The sequence below is a fragment of the Centruroides sculpturatus genome, unplaced genomic scaffold, assembly GCF_000671375.1.
Source record: "Centruroides sculpturatus isolate CEXI.00-Female unplaced genomic scaffold, Cexi_2.0 scaffold205, whole genome shotgun sequence".
In the NCBI taxonomy this organism is placed as follows: Eukaryota; Metazoa; Arthropoda; class Arachnida; order Scorpiones; family Buthidae; genus Centruroides; species Centruroides sculpturatus.
This window is the reverse complement of record NW_019384391.1, coordinates 551,598-568,600: the sequence shown is the minus strand read 5'-3', so window position 1 is coordinate 568,600 and position 17,003 is coordinate 551,598. Positions and strand designations below refer to the sequence as shown.

The following is a 17,003-nucleotide window of genomic DNA, read 5'->3' as shown; positions in this document are numbered from 1 at the left end:
GCTGCATAAGGAAAAAATAACAGTTTTTTCTTTAATAATATATAAAAATTTATATAAATGTTTGTGTAAATTATTTTTAAAATTCTCTTACTTTATATATATGAAATAAGCCAAAAAGTTTTGATTATGCTAGTGAATATTTAAACATTCAAAGAACATGCCTTCTCTAAATACTAATGTATTCCTAAAGGATAACTGATCTTAGTTTATATGACCATTTATGTATGCACTCCAGCAATACAACAATTTATATAAATCACATTTACATTTCACTTTGACAGTATCTTATTTTGAATACACGAAAAAATACCTAATAATTTATTTATGAATTTAGATAATATCTCTCTGTAGAATCTCTTCTTTCAATTGATAATAGTTTTGCTAATCTCATAATTTTCAGATGAAATGTTTCTGTACATATTTATATACATTGAAAAATATATCAGTCATTTTAATTATAGGAAGAATGAAACTGAATTACAAACAACTCCATTAGATAATTTGAATAAAGAACCTGAAAGTGAGACTCAAGATGTTACACTTGAATTTGAAAATCATACTAAAATGAAGGTATAATTTGATCATTGCCAATTTCTGCTAATGTATAATAAAAATATTAACATTTTTATTTAATTTTGATTTAAATTAAATTCTATCATGTTTGTTTATATAGAATTTAATTTTTAGTTTCAATTTTGAATAGGATGAAGAAGGCCAAACAGTACTACATTTTGCTGCTAGCAGATCTCATCCTGATGGAAGTTTCTATGCTTTGCTCAGCCAAGCAGAATTACTTTTGGCAGAAAGAGATTCGAATTATCATACGGCTAGGGATGTGGCCGTAGAGTCCGGAATGACCAATAATGTAGCTGCAATTGATAACTATATTCTCGATGCATTCATCTCTCAAAAAACAGCCTTCTTACAAATGTTAGTTCATGAAGGATATGATCACCTACTTACCGTAACAGATTCGGAAGGAAAAGATCTTCTAGCTGCTATTCAAATTCAAACAGAATCAGAAGGAATAAGAGCTCTCTTGCAAGAAATTTCAGATTTTGAAGTAAGTAAATATGTAAGATCTCAATATTTGGTATGAAAATTTATTGAGTGACAGGATGATAGACTAACACTATAGTATATACAATTTTAGTCAAATAACACAACTTATACTTACAAGGATCTTGAAAACTTGTTCAGTATTTCTTTGTAGTATTTCAATCTTATTTGGTTATAGTCAAGTGACTAGCATTTGAGAAAAAAGAATGAATAAAATCATTCATAGAAAACACCAAAGAATTATCATTTGATAATTCACAGGATAGAAATCATCTGTGATTTCTCCACAGTTAAATTGAATGGCAAAGATATATTTGGAAATAGTTTGTCTGTTGTTGTAAATATAGGAAGAGTGAAGTTTTAAGTCAATTTTGCTATACATTTATGCTAAATAATACATAATTAAAAATTTAGTCAATCATTTAATCAAAAGAATGCTATAAAAAACCTTCTTAAAAATAACTTTTAAGTAGAGTAGAAACTATACATAAAAAATTGTTTTTGTATAATTTATGTATGCACTCCAGTTCAAAACAGTTTGTATTATAGTTTTCAATGAGTTATTTATATTTGAAGTTGATTTAATTTATAAAAAGCATAAATATATTAAACACAAACATCAGTATAATTTTATTTTGCTTATTTGTAAATTATCAACAATTATTACATATTAAAAGTAAAGATGATGTGATATATTACACTCCTTTACAATATCTATGATGCTAAATCTTCACATCGCATAAATTTTGGTATCATCTTTTATTGTAAAAGATAAATAAAATAAAGAATCAACTTCTCCTTTAATTAAGTAGCCAAATTTCTTATTCCAGAAGAAATATTTTTGGCCTGCCATAGGTAGTCTTTAGTTATGACGTTGAATGTGATATCTACAATAGGAGTGTAAGTTCCTCACATTTTCTTAGAGATCTAGCTATCCCAATTTTAATGCTTGTTACATTGTTTGGGAAATTAATATATTGTTAACTTCTATGTGACTTAATTTATATTATTAAAGATATAACATATCTATGTTATAATATAATATACAACTTTACAATTTCTACTAATTTATACTACTGTAATTAATGATTTAATGTATCTATGTTATATCATTAATTACAGTAGTAAATAAAAATTAAAATGTTGTCTAAACAATACAACCCACTAAAATATTGTCCATCATAATAAGCTCTGCGGATATTACAATGTGCACTAAATATAAGATGTTAAGTATGTCCAATAATGTTTCAGAAACTGTACTCACAGAAATAGGTCTTTTCATTTATGCATTTAAACTGTTATATAGAACTCCACATTGATTCATTTTTGCATTATACATTGTCCATTAAGTCCGTCTGCATGTTTTTTTATGATTAAAATAGTAATCTTTTACATTTTATAAAACAAATTACTGTGTATCTATTATTTAACTGTGTCAATAAGATTCATTTAGAGAGCTAAAAACATTCCCTACAGCTATGATGACAAGTTGTCATTTGTTACATTGTTTATTTTACATGCAAATTTATAATTTGTGAATGTTGTTTTGTAAAATTAGTAACTTTATTTTCTTATTGTGAATATTCATTTTCTATATTTTAATTTTCAAATTTTATATATGTGGTTTGGAAGATAGCTCAAACAGATGGCTGGAAACACTTGAGAAGAGGAGATGTAAAATTTGGGTCAAAGTTGGAGGGAGATGTCAAGTTTGGGCATGTGGTGTCTGTCGGCAATGTGCTGATTTGGACTGACAGAAGGCACAGGAAAGAAGAGAAAAGCGAACTTTGAACTGGATACTCAATGACTACCAAGAATGACATTTGAACAAGCGACCAACATGAACAAAAAACGAGCCGGACCTTCAATCAATGTCAACTTGTAAAAACATTGTACGATGGAAATGGATTGTTAACCTTGCAAGGTACGTGTCTTCTTTGTCCAGGTCACCAAATGAGAATGATTCAATGCTGATGAGAGAACATCCGATTGGAATTTTATCTTTTTTATTTACATGTATATACAGAAATGTACAATCACAGAATCAGAAGAACAGAACTTAACAATTTTCTGTGGTTTAAGAAGGTCGGTGGCAATTTTACACCTTTATTTTTGGAAAATTTTGTCAACCAATATAACGGAGTCAGTTAGTGTTCTGCAAATTTCCTGAGTGGCAGTCAAGCCACCTCCATTTTGAAATAATAACCCCAATCTCTGGTTCGCGCAACTCGAAGCCCAGTTTGCCATTGCTAACATCTCTGCCGATATAACAAAATACTACTACACAATCTCAATGATAGAATTGAATGTCTTAGAATCAGTACATGACCTGGTAACCAAACCATCCATAAGCAACAAATATGATACTGTAAAAAAAAAAAAAAAGACTGATTGACTTGACATATACTCGGAAAGCCAAACATCTAAACTGCAAACACTATTGCAAGGGCTGGAATTGGGCAACCAGCACCTGTCACACTTAGTAAGATGTGTGACCTTGCAAATGGATACTTCAATGAAGACCTAAAATCACTGTGACTCCAAAGATGCCCAGGGAATATTCAAGCTATTCTGGCAGCATCAAATGAAACTCTGCCACAACTTGCCACAATGGCTGACAAAATATATGAACTTACCATCATAAACTGCATGCCAATCAGTCAACAGGAACACTGTTGACTGATCTCTATTAGCAGCCCAATCAAGAAACAACTACAGGAATTAACATTGCAAGTAAATGAACTCTCTACCCTGGTATGAGCACCATGCTACCAACATTGCCCAAGATACAACTCCCAAAATTCCCAGGATTCGCAAGGATGAAACCCATCTCATGAGTGATGCTGTTACAAAGAAACAGAAGATGGCTTATGCTTTTACCACACAAAATTTGGTGCAAGTGCAAAAATTGCATCCCACCTTGTTCATTCCAAAAATCTGGAAACTAGACAGGGTGTTTCCTGTGGCCACAGAGAGCAAATGTCAAATCGACAGAATCTTCATGGCTGACTCTTCATCCCAACTTTGTTTTCTGGTTGACACAGGAACAGATGTATTGGTCATATCAAAAAGATTTGCAGCTTGTCCCGTTCATACAGGAAAACTCAGCAAACAGCACCCAAATTTCAACATATGGAACCAGACTACTCACAATAAATTTAAACCTTTGTCGAACCTTTTGCTGGCCCTTTATCATCACTGATGTTGTTCAACCCATCTTGGGCGTTGATTTTTTGAGACACTTCAACTTACTCATTGATGTAAAACATAATTGCTTGATTGATGCCAACACCAAGCTTACATCCAAAGGACTGACAACGAAGAAGCTACCAGCCTCCACTAACATCACAGTTGTGTCTGGCAACTCACCATACCACAAACTACTAGCCCAGTTTCCTAACATCACTAACCCATCACGATTGGACAAGCCAAAGCAAAAGATTCAGGTTTGTCATCACATAAAAACACAGGGCCCACCTGTGTTTCTATTTAGCAAACCACATCATCTCTCTCTAGATACTCTTCTCACTGCGTGCAAAGAGTTGGAGTTCATGATGGCACAGGGAATCATTCTGCCACTGAAGAGTGCATGAGCCAGCTCCTTACATATGGTAAAAAAAACCAAAACCAAATGGAGACTGGTGGCCATGTGAGGACTATCGCTGCTTAAATGCAATTACTCATCCTGATAGATACCCTGTGCCACACATACAAGACTGTATGCAATTATTGCATGGGAAGAAAGTATTTTTTACCCTAGATCTGGCAAGAGCTTACCACCAAATACCAGTCAACCCAGTTGATATACCTAACACTGCCGTGACTATGCTATTTGGCTATGAGTATCTATTCAAGCTGTGTGGACTACGAAACGCTGGACAGACCTCTCAACGATTTATCTGTCAAGTACTACATGGACTTAACTTCTGTGTTCCATACTTCAATGTCTTCTTGCATACCCATTTCTGATCACATGTCAGCTGTCAGGGAACCCCATCTGGCACAAATCTTGCAGAACAGTAAGTGCTTGTGGATGATTTTCTCAACACTACCAACACTGATGAACACTTTGTTTGTAATGTGTCTCACGGTTACTAGCCAATTCTCCAGGATAACTTGCTCAACTTGTGCAATATTCACTGGCATTACTGCAGTTGGACGAACATGTTCATGTGTTTCATTTGTCACCAGCTCTCATCCTTCACCAAATTGTCAACACCATTCATACACTCTTGCCTATGATAGCATTTGTTCCCCATACTGTGCACTTAATTGTCTCAAAATTTCAGCAGGTTTAACCTTTTCCTTTCACGAGAAATTTGATTATATACCGCTGTTCCATCGCTGCAGACACATTACCTTCTGCTATGCACGTGCAAAATATGTCATGCTTGCTACCAAAATCTTGGGATGGATAATGCTACTTCCTCTTTGGGTTTTATCATTCTACAGTAACTTTTTGAAATTATTGGCCCAAAAGTCTTGTTCAACCTTGAATGACCCTTGTATTTTAAAAAATAAAGTATAAATTTGGGTGTCAGCAAGTCATATTATCAATAATAAAAAGTTTAGTTAAATTTAAATACTATAAAATAAGAATATTAAATCATATACAGTAGAGCATCGATTATCTGACTCAATTGGGGACTCAGGTTGGCCGGATAACCGAAAAGAATGAAAAAAATACATTATTAGTATATCCCATGTAATTAGTATATTAGTATATCATTAACCTACGTCGCGTTAAATTTTCATCGATATTAAGCCTAACAAAAATTTTTTAAAAATAATAATCGTTGCTATTGTATCGTTAAAAATTATTTTATTGCTCACAAAACAAACAACCACTCATAATTAGAAAATTAAGTCTCCTTTAAATACTGGCCTCCCTTTCATGGTCGAGCCAATGTTGCCAGCTAAAACATGCAAAAATGTAACAAAAATAATATTAAAGTAGCCAAGACATAGCCAAATATTGTAGCGCCGCATCACTAGCGGACATTTGAAATTTGCCAACTAGAACGGTCGGCAAATTTTGGATAGTAAGTATTGGATAATCAATGCTCTACTGTATTTTAAAATGAAATTAATTTAAATTTATCACATATATTCAAAATTTTGGAAATCACTTTCTCTGTTTAAAATACCATATTTCCTCACTTCCAAGACATTTTTATTCGTCCAAAGCAGGTGTTTTGCATGAATAATAGACATTTTTGCCAATACTAATCACTGGTCACATCAATTCAACTGAGCTTTGCTGCTAATGAGCATTCCATTTAAACTACTTTTCAATGTTTAAAATGCTTTCAAGACCACATCATGACACAATACTAAAATAAATAATTATTCTGTACAAGAAGAGAATGGAAATAGAGCAGCTAAACACTAACTTGTTACTTAAAACTTAAGATTTTTGTTTAATGAAAAGTTTTTAAATAAATAACTTGATAAAATTCATGATGTGTCTTAGAATCAAGCAAAAATGGTATGTAAAATATTCCAGAAAAATGAATATGAGAATATTAGTAACTAATTTTATTGTAAACTTAATTGATTATGCTTAACTACACCACTGTAATTTGTTTCTACACTTAGTGTATTTTTCAACTACATCACAAATAATTGAAACTTTATACAGTATATCTAAAAATAGGCTTTCATAATATATCATTTTAAGATGTTAGTTAATGTAATATATAAAAAATTAATTAATGATAAAATTTTTTGTTTAGAAAAATCGTGAAGAACTGCATACCTTTGTGCGTCATGATTATCAAGAAGGAATTAATAAATTAATTGAGAAGGATCTTTCATTGATAACATCAAAAAACAACAAAGGAAGATGTTCAGTTCACATTGCAGTTCTTTTTGGAAATATAAATATAATTCAATTGTTAGTAAAAGCAAATACATCATCTGTACACGTACCTGATAATGTGAGTATAAAAAAATTACATAATTTTGTTAATTGAAAATACAGTAAAACCTTGCTAAGTTGAACTGTTATCTCAAAGTAGTCAACCGATACTGGCATGGTTTATAGAATTTTCAAAATAATATGGTTGTGTTAAGTCAGAATTGCCAGTTCTTTTAATTCAAACCTATTTTCTCATGTACTCTCTGTTCTTTGATAAGACCATGATCTTTTACCTCTTATATACTATGTGAATACAAACAATTAAGATCAACAAACACTACAGCTCAATGCAAACACAACATTGCATCATTACAACTTCATGCTAACATCCTTTTACTGTACAGTATGTTTGTTATTGATGTTCTGATTGGAACTCAAGGGGCAACTTGACAATGCCCTCAAAATTACCATAATCTTTTGCCATAAAGTCATATTTTGTAATCATCCAATGAACAGATTCTTGAGAAATGGCTTAATAACAGGAAATTTACGGCCACAAATATTTGAGAAAAATTGAGTATTAAACTCTATAACTTAAAACTCTCTAAATTCAAAGTCAGGATATTTTTATTCCTTAAATTCTTATTATTGAACACTTTTTTTATAAATTAGGAAATTTTTCATTTATAAGCAATATTAACATTGTAAATAGCATATGAAAAAATAAAATATTTGATTCTGATAAAAATAAAAGTTATTAAAATGATGTTGATTTATATATTTATTTATTTTTCAGCTCGGTCGTACTCCACTTCATTACGCCATGGCTATGCCTCGTATAGAAGAAATTGGAAAAATACTGATAAAAGCAGGAGCCATAAGAACAGCAAGGGATGTGGTAAGTTATAAATAAGTATAAAAGTTTGACTTAAATTTAAAAATAATAATTTTATCGTTAGATTTTTCTTTACACTATTTTGAATACACCTAATTCTATTTTTTACATGAGAGATATGTTTCTGAAGAATGTGTATTAAAAATATATTGATTTTACAATTAATAAAAATAATACAATAAACCATATGAAAAATCATGTTAGAATCTCATTGTTTTTATGTGCTTGTACTTTTTATTTCATAAAGATAGTAACTTGTTATTTTACTTATTTTACATGTGCAAATTCATATACACAAATAAAAATTATGTAAAATGTTATTCATTGTTACTTTTTGATAAGAAATACACAAGTTTGTGTAAAATAGCAATACCACTGATACTTCTAGAAATATCTTGGTCATTGTCTTCTTGCTCCATGGGTGTAAGGGCTACCAAAAAATATTTCAGCTGTAATTAATTAAACAAAACTTTGAAAATTATAACTTATAAACTTAGCATTTATTGACTTTTCAGCAAAATTAATATGTGCACAAATTTTATATTAATATTTGTGTGAAGATAAATTTTTATTTGTATTTAGTCTTCAATACCATACATACTTGAGTAATAGTTGATATTATTTAAAAGCCAACCCCTATTTTTGACCAAAAAATCTGGAATTTTTAATAGACCCTGTGTAAAAGTCAAACTTAGTATTTCACAGATAATGGAGGTCAACATTTGTCAGAATTTTTTTCTTTGAGAACAAATGTGAAAATTAAATATAAAAATTCAAATAATGTCAGTTTCATATTTAAAAAAAAACTGTTACAGAAAACAGACCACTTTTCAGTACTTTTGTGGGGCTGAAATTCAAGCTAGAATCCAAAGGAGTATCTATGTAATGGTTGATTCCATAAATTTGACCTTAAAAAATGATCTAAAAAATTTGATTGTTACATTTCTATCTATGGTACTTTAAAATAAATTGTTTTTCTTTGTGCCAATGGGAAGCTCTTAAGTCTTTGCAGCCCTCCCCTTGGATCTGCCATTGTAAATTAGTACATTGACCTAAAACTTTCCACTTAAAGATCTTCAACTACAGCTGTGTAAGGTCTTGCATCATTCTTCTTATACCTTTCAAATAAGTGATAATCACCTGGCATATTCTTTCAACTTCCCAAATATGGGAAAAAAGTTTGATGATGAGATGGTTAAATGGACAAGTGGCAGATTCTTATGATTTGGATATCAAGAAGCTTGTTCCCAGCAGAGATGCCAACCAGTACAGATTTTCTGTGGTTTTGACAGATATCATGTGTAAATTTATACTTTTGAATATGCTGTAGTGACCCATCACTTAAATTAATCTATATTTTTTTCTTTTTGTTATGAATGTTAATTTTTTTTGTATGCAAATTTATTTGTGCCAGTTTCCGTTTGTGCTCGGACACCACATTTTTTTTTTTGTTAACTTCGAGGAACTTGCTGATTGGTTGTGATTCGTGACGTCAAACAAAGGGAGGTATAAATGGAGGTGCTTCACCTGAGAAGACATCTTTTTTCTTTACGGACTTGATTGGTGATATGTCGTCTACGTGAGGTGCAAGTAGTAAGAAGAAAGAAGAAAGGGAGAAGACTGAAAGAAGAATAATAATCCGTTCCCATCCAAGGCCAAGATCAAGACATCGATGTGAATTGCATATACATTCCTTCCTAAATAACTAAGGACACATGTAAGACCCTGAATTAAACAAAATTTTACCTCACCTGTCTGAGAAAAGTGTAAAGTCCTTGCTTTTGTTTCTTTTTTTGTTGTATTGCCTATTGCCCAATATTGTACACTATATACTTAGGTATATCAGGAAATTAACAATGCTAATGCAACAATACATGTAAGTGTTAGTTAGCATTTTGTCCACAGAATTGCCAATATGCTGAATCTCAAACCAATCAAAGCATTCAAATCAGTAATAAGGAATGTGCATAGAGTGATTACTTCCAGGTTGAAAGCATCTAACTAAGGGTATCTAAAAATTGTTCCTGTGCCTGACTAAGTTGAATAGTTGTACTAAAACATGTTAAAAAATGACTCTCAGTCTTTTCATGTGGACTTTTCTAGCAGGCCCAATCTTGATGTAACAATGTGTAGTGTGGCTTGATGTAGATAAAATGGTGATTTCTGTCAATTATATGAATTTTTTTTATACAAAACGAGAAATATAAATAAAATTATTTTGGTTTTATAAACAATAAATATAAAAGTGAGAAGTTGCTTGTCATGTCTATAAAATAAGTCAATGTGACCTACCTACAAAGNTTATATATATAGAAAATATAAAATAATTATCTGAGTAAATTTTTTTTTCTATTTATATATTTAAAATACTTAATGTAAAATTGTCACAACATAGAAACAACAGCACTAGAAATCAATGAGTCATCACAAAATTTTTCTTGTGAATAGTTTATATTGAGAATAAGGGGTAAAGTTCATGAGGTGATCAAGTGAAGCTGGCCAGAAAAGAATATCAATCAATTTCTGATCCTGCTGTTTCTAATCATTATAAGATTTTTGAACAAGTGATCATGACCAAGCAAGTAAAATGAAATCTTCTACTAACATTAAACAGTCAATCCTTTCTAATCTGCCCACTACAAAAACACCTGAGAACAACAGAACAGTTTTAATCTAATGGATGTATTCCTCCCTGAATTTGCCATCTGCCACACTACCAGGAAGGAGATAATCCACCAAAATAATATAAATAAGGTAAACTTAATGTATTTTGTATACAAATTAGACCCAGACCTGGCTACCCTATTCTACTAGGTGTTCAGTCCTCAAGGGAGTGCAGTTTACTTTGTTCAGGTCAGACTCCAATATGAAGTCACTCCACTTCCCAAGAAATGTGTACAAGACCATGCAAAATAATTTACTCCTTTTCTTGAAGTAAAAGTACAGCAGACCAAAAATGCAATCTTGATATGAACTGGAGGCTCATTACAAAGGTCAAATTTGACATTTATTATTGCTAGAATCCTTCAATGAACCAAAAGGGCATTGAAGAACATTTATTCTCAAGTATTTAGGATCAATATTAGTTGCCAAACAATCAAAGACATTCTGTCAGAATCAGAACAATGGGAACAAGACAAAAAATTTCATAGCTGTGTTAAGTAAGAAGGGAAAGTCAAATGTGGTAATTTGGAAAAAGCTTTAAATTTGTGGATTGGCAAGTGAATGATTTTGCTGTTGTCATAGATGAGCTAATTAAACACCAAGCAAAAGACTTTTGCATGAAGCTCAACATCATAGATTTTCACTGCAGCAACAGCTGGCCAAACAAGTTTATTGAATGGTCATGGGATTGGGGAAAGCAGATCTGTCAATCATCAGACTATTGAGGAAGCTCAGTAGAAGTTGCAAGAAGCAATGAGTGAGTACAGTTTGAGAGATGTATGTTATGTGGTAGCTGCCAAAAGTTTCCGGCCTAACTATGTTTTAGATGTTTTAGGTATAAAACTATAATGTCATTTTTCAATATAGTCTCCTTGCTGTTCAACACAATTATTACATCTTGGAATTAGCATTTCAATACCCTAGAAAAAAACAGTCTGCAGTTTTGTCTGCAAAATGTACATAAACTGTCTCCTGCAACTCTTCTTCATTTTTTCAAAGGTCTTTTTTGAGTTTTGGAAACAGATGATAATTACTAGAAGGCAGGTTTGGATTGTAGGGTGAATGGTCAAACTCCTGGAATCCACACTTAATCACAGCAGCCTTGGCAAGGGCAGCCGTGAGCACTGGCGCATTGTTCTGCAAGAGGAGAACATGATGTGAATTAATGCAAAAAGTCTAACTAAAATGAATGTTTCCAAGCAATTTATGCAAATTGGTGGGAAAAACTGTTTTATTAACTATCTGATACTATCATTTTTATTTTATTCCTATCATGCCTAAAATATAGTTATGGAAACTTTTGGCACCTACCTCGTATACAACATGGATGAAACTTTCACTTCTTGAGATGAAAAAATAAAGGGCCAAAAAAATATAAGGAGAGGATTATCATAGTCTTTTACATTAATGCTAATGGAAGTGACAAGATGAAATGATGGTAATTGAAAAATCAAAGAAATCTTGGTGTTTCAAGCATTTCAATTACATCCATTATTGCTGGAACAAGAAAAGTGGGATGATATAATGATCAAAAGATGAAAAGTTTTGCTCATCCTGGACAATGCAACTTGACAAACACATAACGTTTCTCAGCAATGTATGTTTGTGCTTTTTACCTCTGAATCTTTGGCAAAAGAGCAATCTTGATGCTGATGTAATAAGATCTTTCAAAGCACACTGCAGGAATATGCATTGCAAACTACATCAGATTCCAGTTGACAGACTCTATGAAATCAAATTGCTTCTTACTGATGACATTTGATTGACAACAGAACCTTAGCAGAAAGTAACTTCAGTGACACTTTCTAATTGTTGGAAGCATATTGATCTCACTGAAGATCAATCAGGGCTCTCACCAGAAGTCCAGAAGCTTTTTGATTCTCTGGCCACTGTTTGTCTTTTAGTTCAAACAGATGATACCCTTCAAATTGAAGACAATATACCAATTTGTTGCAAGATGACTCTCAATGACTCTGTGCTGGAACAAGATGATAATGATGAAGTTGTTTCTGAAAATCCATTCCATTGGAAAAGTGCTAGAGTATCTGCATGAAATTCAAAGGTTTCAGGAAGCAGAAAAGACAGGAAAATTTGAACATGCAATGGCTTGCATGAGAAATTACAAGACACAAAATAAAACAAAAAACAAAAATTAAGAATGTTTTAAAATCAAGTTGGTTAAAAAGTCTTCACATAAAACCATATTCCTGCTAAATGTATCCATGATAATTAATTAAAACGATATCCAAGATGATTTGAAGTTAATACCATATCCAGTGTACTGGTACTGTATATGCTAATAAAAATTAGTTACAAAATGGAAATCTTTTTGTTGATACCTCTCTAATCTGCCACTCCTGTATCTGTCCAGAATTCCAAGTGAACAAAGGTGGGTAGACTAGGGAGAGTCAACTGTAATTCTATAATTTGTTTCACATGATAAGTTTTAACTTTGAAGTTAAGACAGTTTACAAATAAGTTATGATGTCATTGTTCCAATTTTAAGATATCAGAAACAGAGATGGATGGAAAATTTATTTCCCATTCATCCCCTCCCCAACTGTGATATATGATCCTGCTCTACTGATGCCCTTCAGTCTGTCATTCTGGAAAAGAATGACAGACTGTATGCCAATTCAGAATAGTATGCCAACACTTTCATTGCTTTCAGTATTTGCAATGGCCAGGTAGTGGCCATTGCAAACACTGAAAGCAATGAAAGTACAAGATTCAAGGTCACAAATTTTTCATGAGCACTCTGTCCCATATAAGTTAGGCCCTGTTCACCATCACTCAGCCATCTCCATTGCAGGCCTGGCTGAACACATGATGAATATATCTAAGAAGGCCCTTTTAGTCCCTGTAAGATGGAATGAGTGAAAAACTAAAGATAAAAAAAGAAAAAGAGCCATGTAATTTGTAATACTTTTAACATAGTGTAAAAACTAACTTAAGGAATTTTGTTAACAAGAGTTTTAGGAAGTGTGAGAACCCTTACCTGAATTCTCCCCAAAAATCTTGAATTATAAAAAGCCAAATGACAGCTGAAATATTTTTCCATTTACATGACACTGGGATTGAGTTAAACAATGCAAGTTCTAACATCAACCATTATCATTTGGGATCGGAATGCAGTGTCGAATTAAATGTCGGCATCAACCTCTCCTATGTGCCAAGTTGGTCCTAAATTATCCCTGGAAACAGGTAAGAGATCAATTGAAAGTGAGGATGGGGAATTGAGACCAGTCAGAATGTGCAATCAAAGGACCAAGCCATTAAAATCCCGTGTCTCAAGAACATGATGTTCCTTCCATGGGATTCCTTTTTCCTCTGAGGTATCATCTTTCAAGCATTTCCAGCTCTGACAGGTTCTTGTATGCCCATGCTCTCTCTTTCCTGGATACATCTCCCAATTGGCAGTTGTACTACTTATTGGACTGGTTCCATCAGTCATCCTACTGTTCAGATTAATCTAATGAGAAACCCTTTTTTCATCCCACTACTGGGACCCAACATACCAAAAACACTCTAGTCCTATCTGAGGAGGGATACAGATCCTCTCTGACATCAACACCCAACTGTTTACAACTGTGATCATTGAGGAAGGGACTGTAATTCCTGAGACTGATCTTCTGTAACTCCTGAAAATATTTCAGAAAATCTTGTAAGAAATATCTCTTACTCTCAAATAAATGAGATTTTATTTTGTTTAAGTGAACCTACCTTAGTGACTACACATCCTCATGCATAATCGTCATCAGTCATCTCTCTGACTTAGAGAATTAATTGGCTTTTTATGTACATATTTGATACTGGAACTGCAACGACCATTATGGGACCTCAAAAGTTTAATTAAGTAAGAGTTTAGAAACATGCACTACTGCTTTCAGAACACAAAGTGGATTGTAGAAAATTACATTTTCTACAATCCACTTTGTGGTCTGAAAGTAGTAGTGCAAACATATTTTGGTTGTAGCAGAAATAAAAATGCTACAACCAAAATATTATTTGGTAACATATAATAACAAGCAAAAATTATTGTGACATTAAAAATTGTAACCTGGCATTATCACAATCATATTTTTAATTTGTTTAATTTAAAATATAAACTCCTCACCTCAAATTAGTAGTGTCTTGCCCTCCCTGTACATCATACTTTTCCTGATAACAACAAATTCATATTGGTCACCATGTAATTCCATTCTAGAGAAAATTTTTGAATTAAAATTACATGACTTCCAGTATGTCATGTGATTTTAATTCAAATTAACTATATATGAACTTCCGGTATGTACCAGAAGTTCATATATAGTTAATTGGGGCCTCTTGCTCCCAAGTTTTCCATATCTGGTCTCAACTTTCATCTATCTAACACAGTTTTTGAGATTAAGGAAGGACAGACAACAGTGGGAATTTATAGGTCTACAATTTTTCAAATTGCAGCCTAATGATGCAAGCCAATTATCTACCAAGATTAGGCCAGATGTGGCCTGCAGACCATCATTTGGACCACTCTTCCTCATTTTTTACACACTGAGTAAAACCTAAATCAGACTTTGTACAAATTTTTCTTTTTCTCATAGATGATCCTTATAAATTTCTTACAAGCTATTACATAATTATTATGTAATCAATTATCTCAGTGTAGTCAATTAAGCAATGATAAGTGATACTTTTTTTTGGCCTGTTTGAAACCTAGATTATTTTTTTAACCATCCATTTCTTTGTCCCCTTTAAAATGATTGTGCTCAGGCCAGAGCATTATTCTCATTACTTATTTTTAATATTTTTTGTGTTTCGGTGGGACTCTAGCATTATGCAATATTTGACATTAATCCATTTTCTGGATTCCAACAATAACATTAAGTGAAATCCAATCGGCCTCTAATTATATAAGTTGTGGTTTGTCAAGGACACTTTCGAAAGCTTCTTTAACAACATATCTGAGAGATTTTACCTAAGCATGTTTACCTAAGCACACAACATTTTCAAAGCAACAAACAGTTTGGCCTTAATCGCCAACTTGGATTATAAGCATTCACTAATATGACATATTGTACTTCTGAGATCTTTTATTTTGAATATCGGTATCATTTGCTCTCAGTTTGTCAAACGACTTATCATCAATTAATATTGACACAGATGTAGAGAGATGTTTTGACCTGATATAATAATTAATCGATAGATATTCATTTCTATTATGGTGATCTCAGATCAATTAAATTATTTTCTCAAATTTCTTCTTTGTACAGTACATTAATTAGTGAAAAATTAGAAAATTCTACTTTAGTGTTCCAAGTCATTCTATATTTTTGCTATGATTGTTGAATCAATAGAAATTTTTATTCAAAAGTGTTTTTTTTTCTCAAATGTCTTGATTTTTCATAACAACTGAGGATTTGTTTATAAATTTTTCTTAAAAATGAAGAGAATGTGACCAATTATTTCCATTTAAAATGTCCATTATATTTTACATGGATTGTCCAGTAAATAAGTATCTGAACTGAATAATATTTTATTATTTTGAAAATATTATACACAAGAATGAAATTGGCAAGAGACTATTTTGAAAAATAATGTTTGTAATTTCTTTTCACATTCCATCGGCATAAAATGCTTTTAGTCGATTCCAAAACTATCGAAGAACTGCATCTGTTGTCTCATTATTGTCTACAAACATTTTTTTGCCAAGATATCACTTGTTTGATCTACCAAAAGAATAATATCTTGGTGGCAAGTCCAGCCTGTAGGAAGAATAATGCAACAACCTCTATAGTTTTCTTAGCTATATATGGTCTTGAATTATTCTGTACAAAATAAGATGACCTCTTTGCATGACATTTCTGATCTTTTTTTTTGTATACATTTCTGTAAACTGCCTGACAGTTCAGGTTGTATCAAAAGTCTTCCTTTTCTTCAGGAAATCGACTTGCCCTGTACTACTGTAATCTTAGTAGATCAACACCATAAATTTATTGGCAGCGCAACACCACTACAAGATGAGTGCAACGCAGCTTGTGGAACAATTGCACTATACAAATACATGTACGAGAGTATGGTATTGTCTTTGAATACCAATAAAAGTCTGTAACGAGTTTCTATGCTGCCGGCACTTTCCTTTACGAGAAACTTATTCACAATTTGCCATTATTGAATAGGTGTTGAATATCCCGATACAATTTTCAATTACAAAACAGGAAAGTAAGAAGTGAAATTCACATTTAGTCTGGTGTATGTCAATTACATGAGGCATGATGCTTAATTGAGCTACGTTGTTATATTTATTTAAAATAAAATAAGTAAGCATATTTACTGGACAAGCCATGTATATTACTGAAAGTATTTATATGAAATATTTTATATTGTAATATTTATTATTTTTTTATTTAGAGGATGCGCACAGCAAGTTATTTCTTCATCTACAAACATGAGATCTTAGCACTTCAAGAAGAAGAAAAGTTACTTGTTTGAAAATTAAAACTGGACTAATTCCCAATTTGGAATTTACTTCTAAATATAAATTCC

At 32.1% G+C, this 17,003-nt stretch overlaps 1 protein-coding gene across 1 annotated transcript in view; it reads left to right on the top strand.

Annotated features, from left to right (window-relative positions):
- LOC111618238 (serine/threonine-protein phosphatase 6 regulatory ankyrin repeat subunit B-like) overlaps positions 1-17,003 on the top strand; it is a 120,987-nt gene extending 103,984 nt beyond the window's left edge. The window contains exons 15-19 of the mRNA XM_023359722.1: positions 462-570; positions 704-1,063; positions 6,795-6,998; positions 7,716-7,817; positions 16,869-17,003. Of these exons, the coding sequence (XP_023215490.1) occupies positions 462-570; positions 704-1,063; positions 6,795-6,998; positions 7,716-7,817; positions 16,869-16,949 (856 nt within the window). The 3' untranslated portion in view covers positions 16,950-17,003. The remainder of the gene's footprint in view (positions 1-461; positions 571-703; positions 1,064-6,794; positions 6,999-7,715; positions 7,818-16,868) is intronic.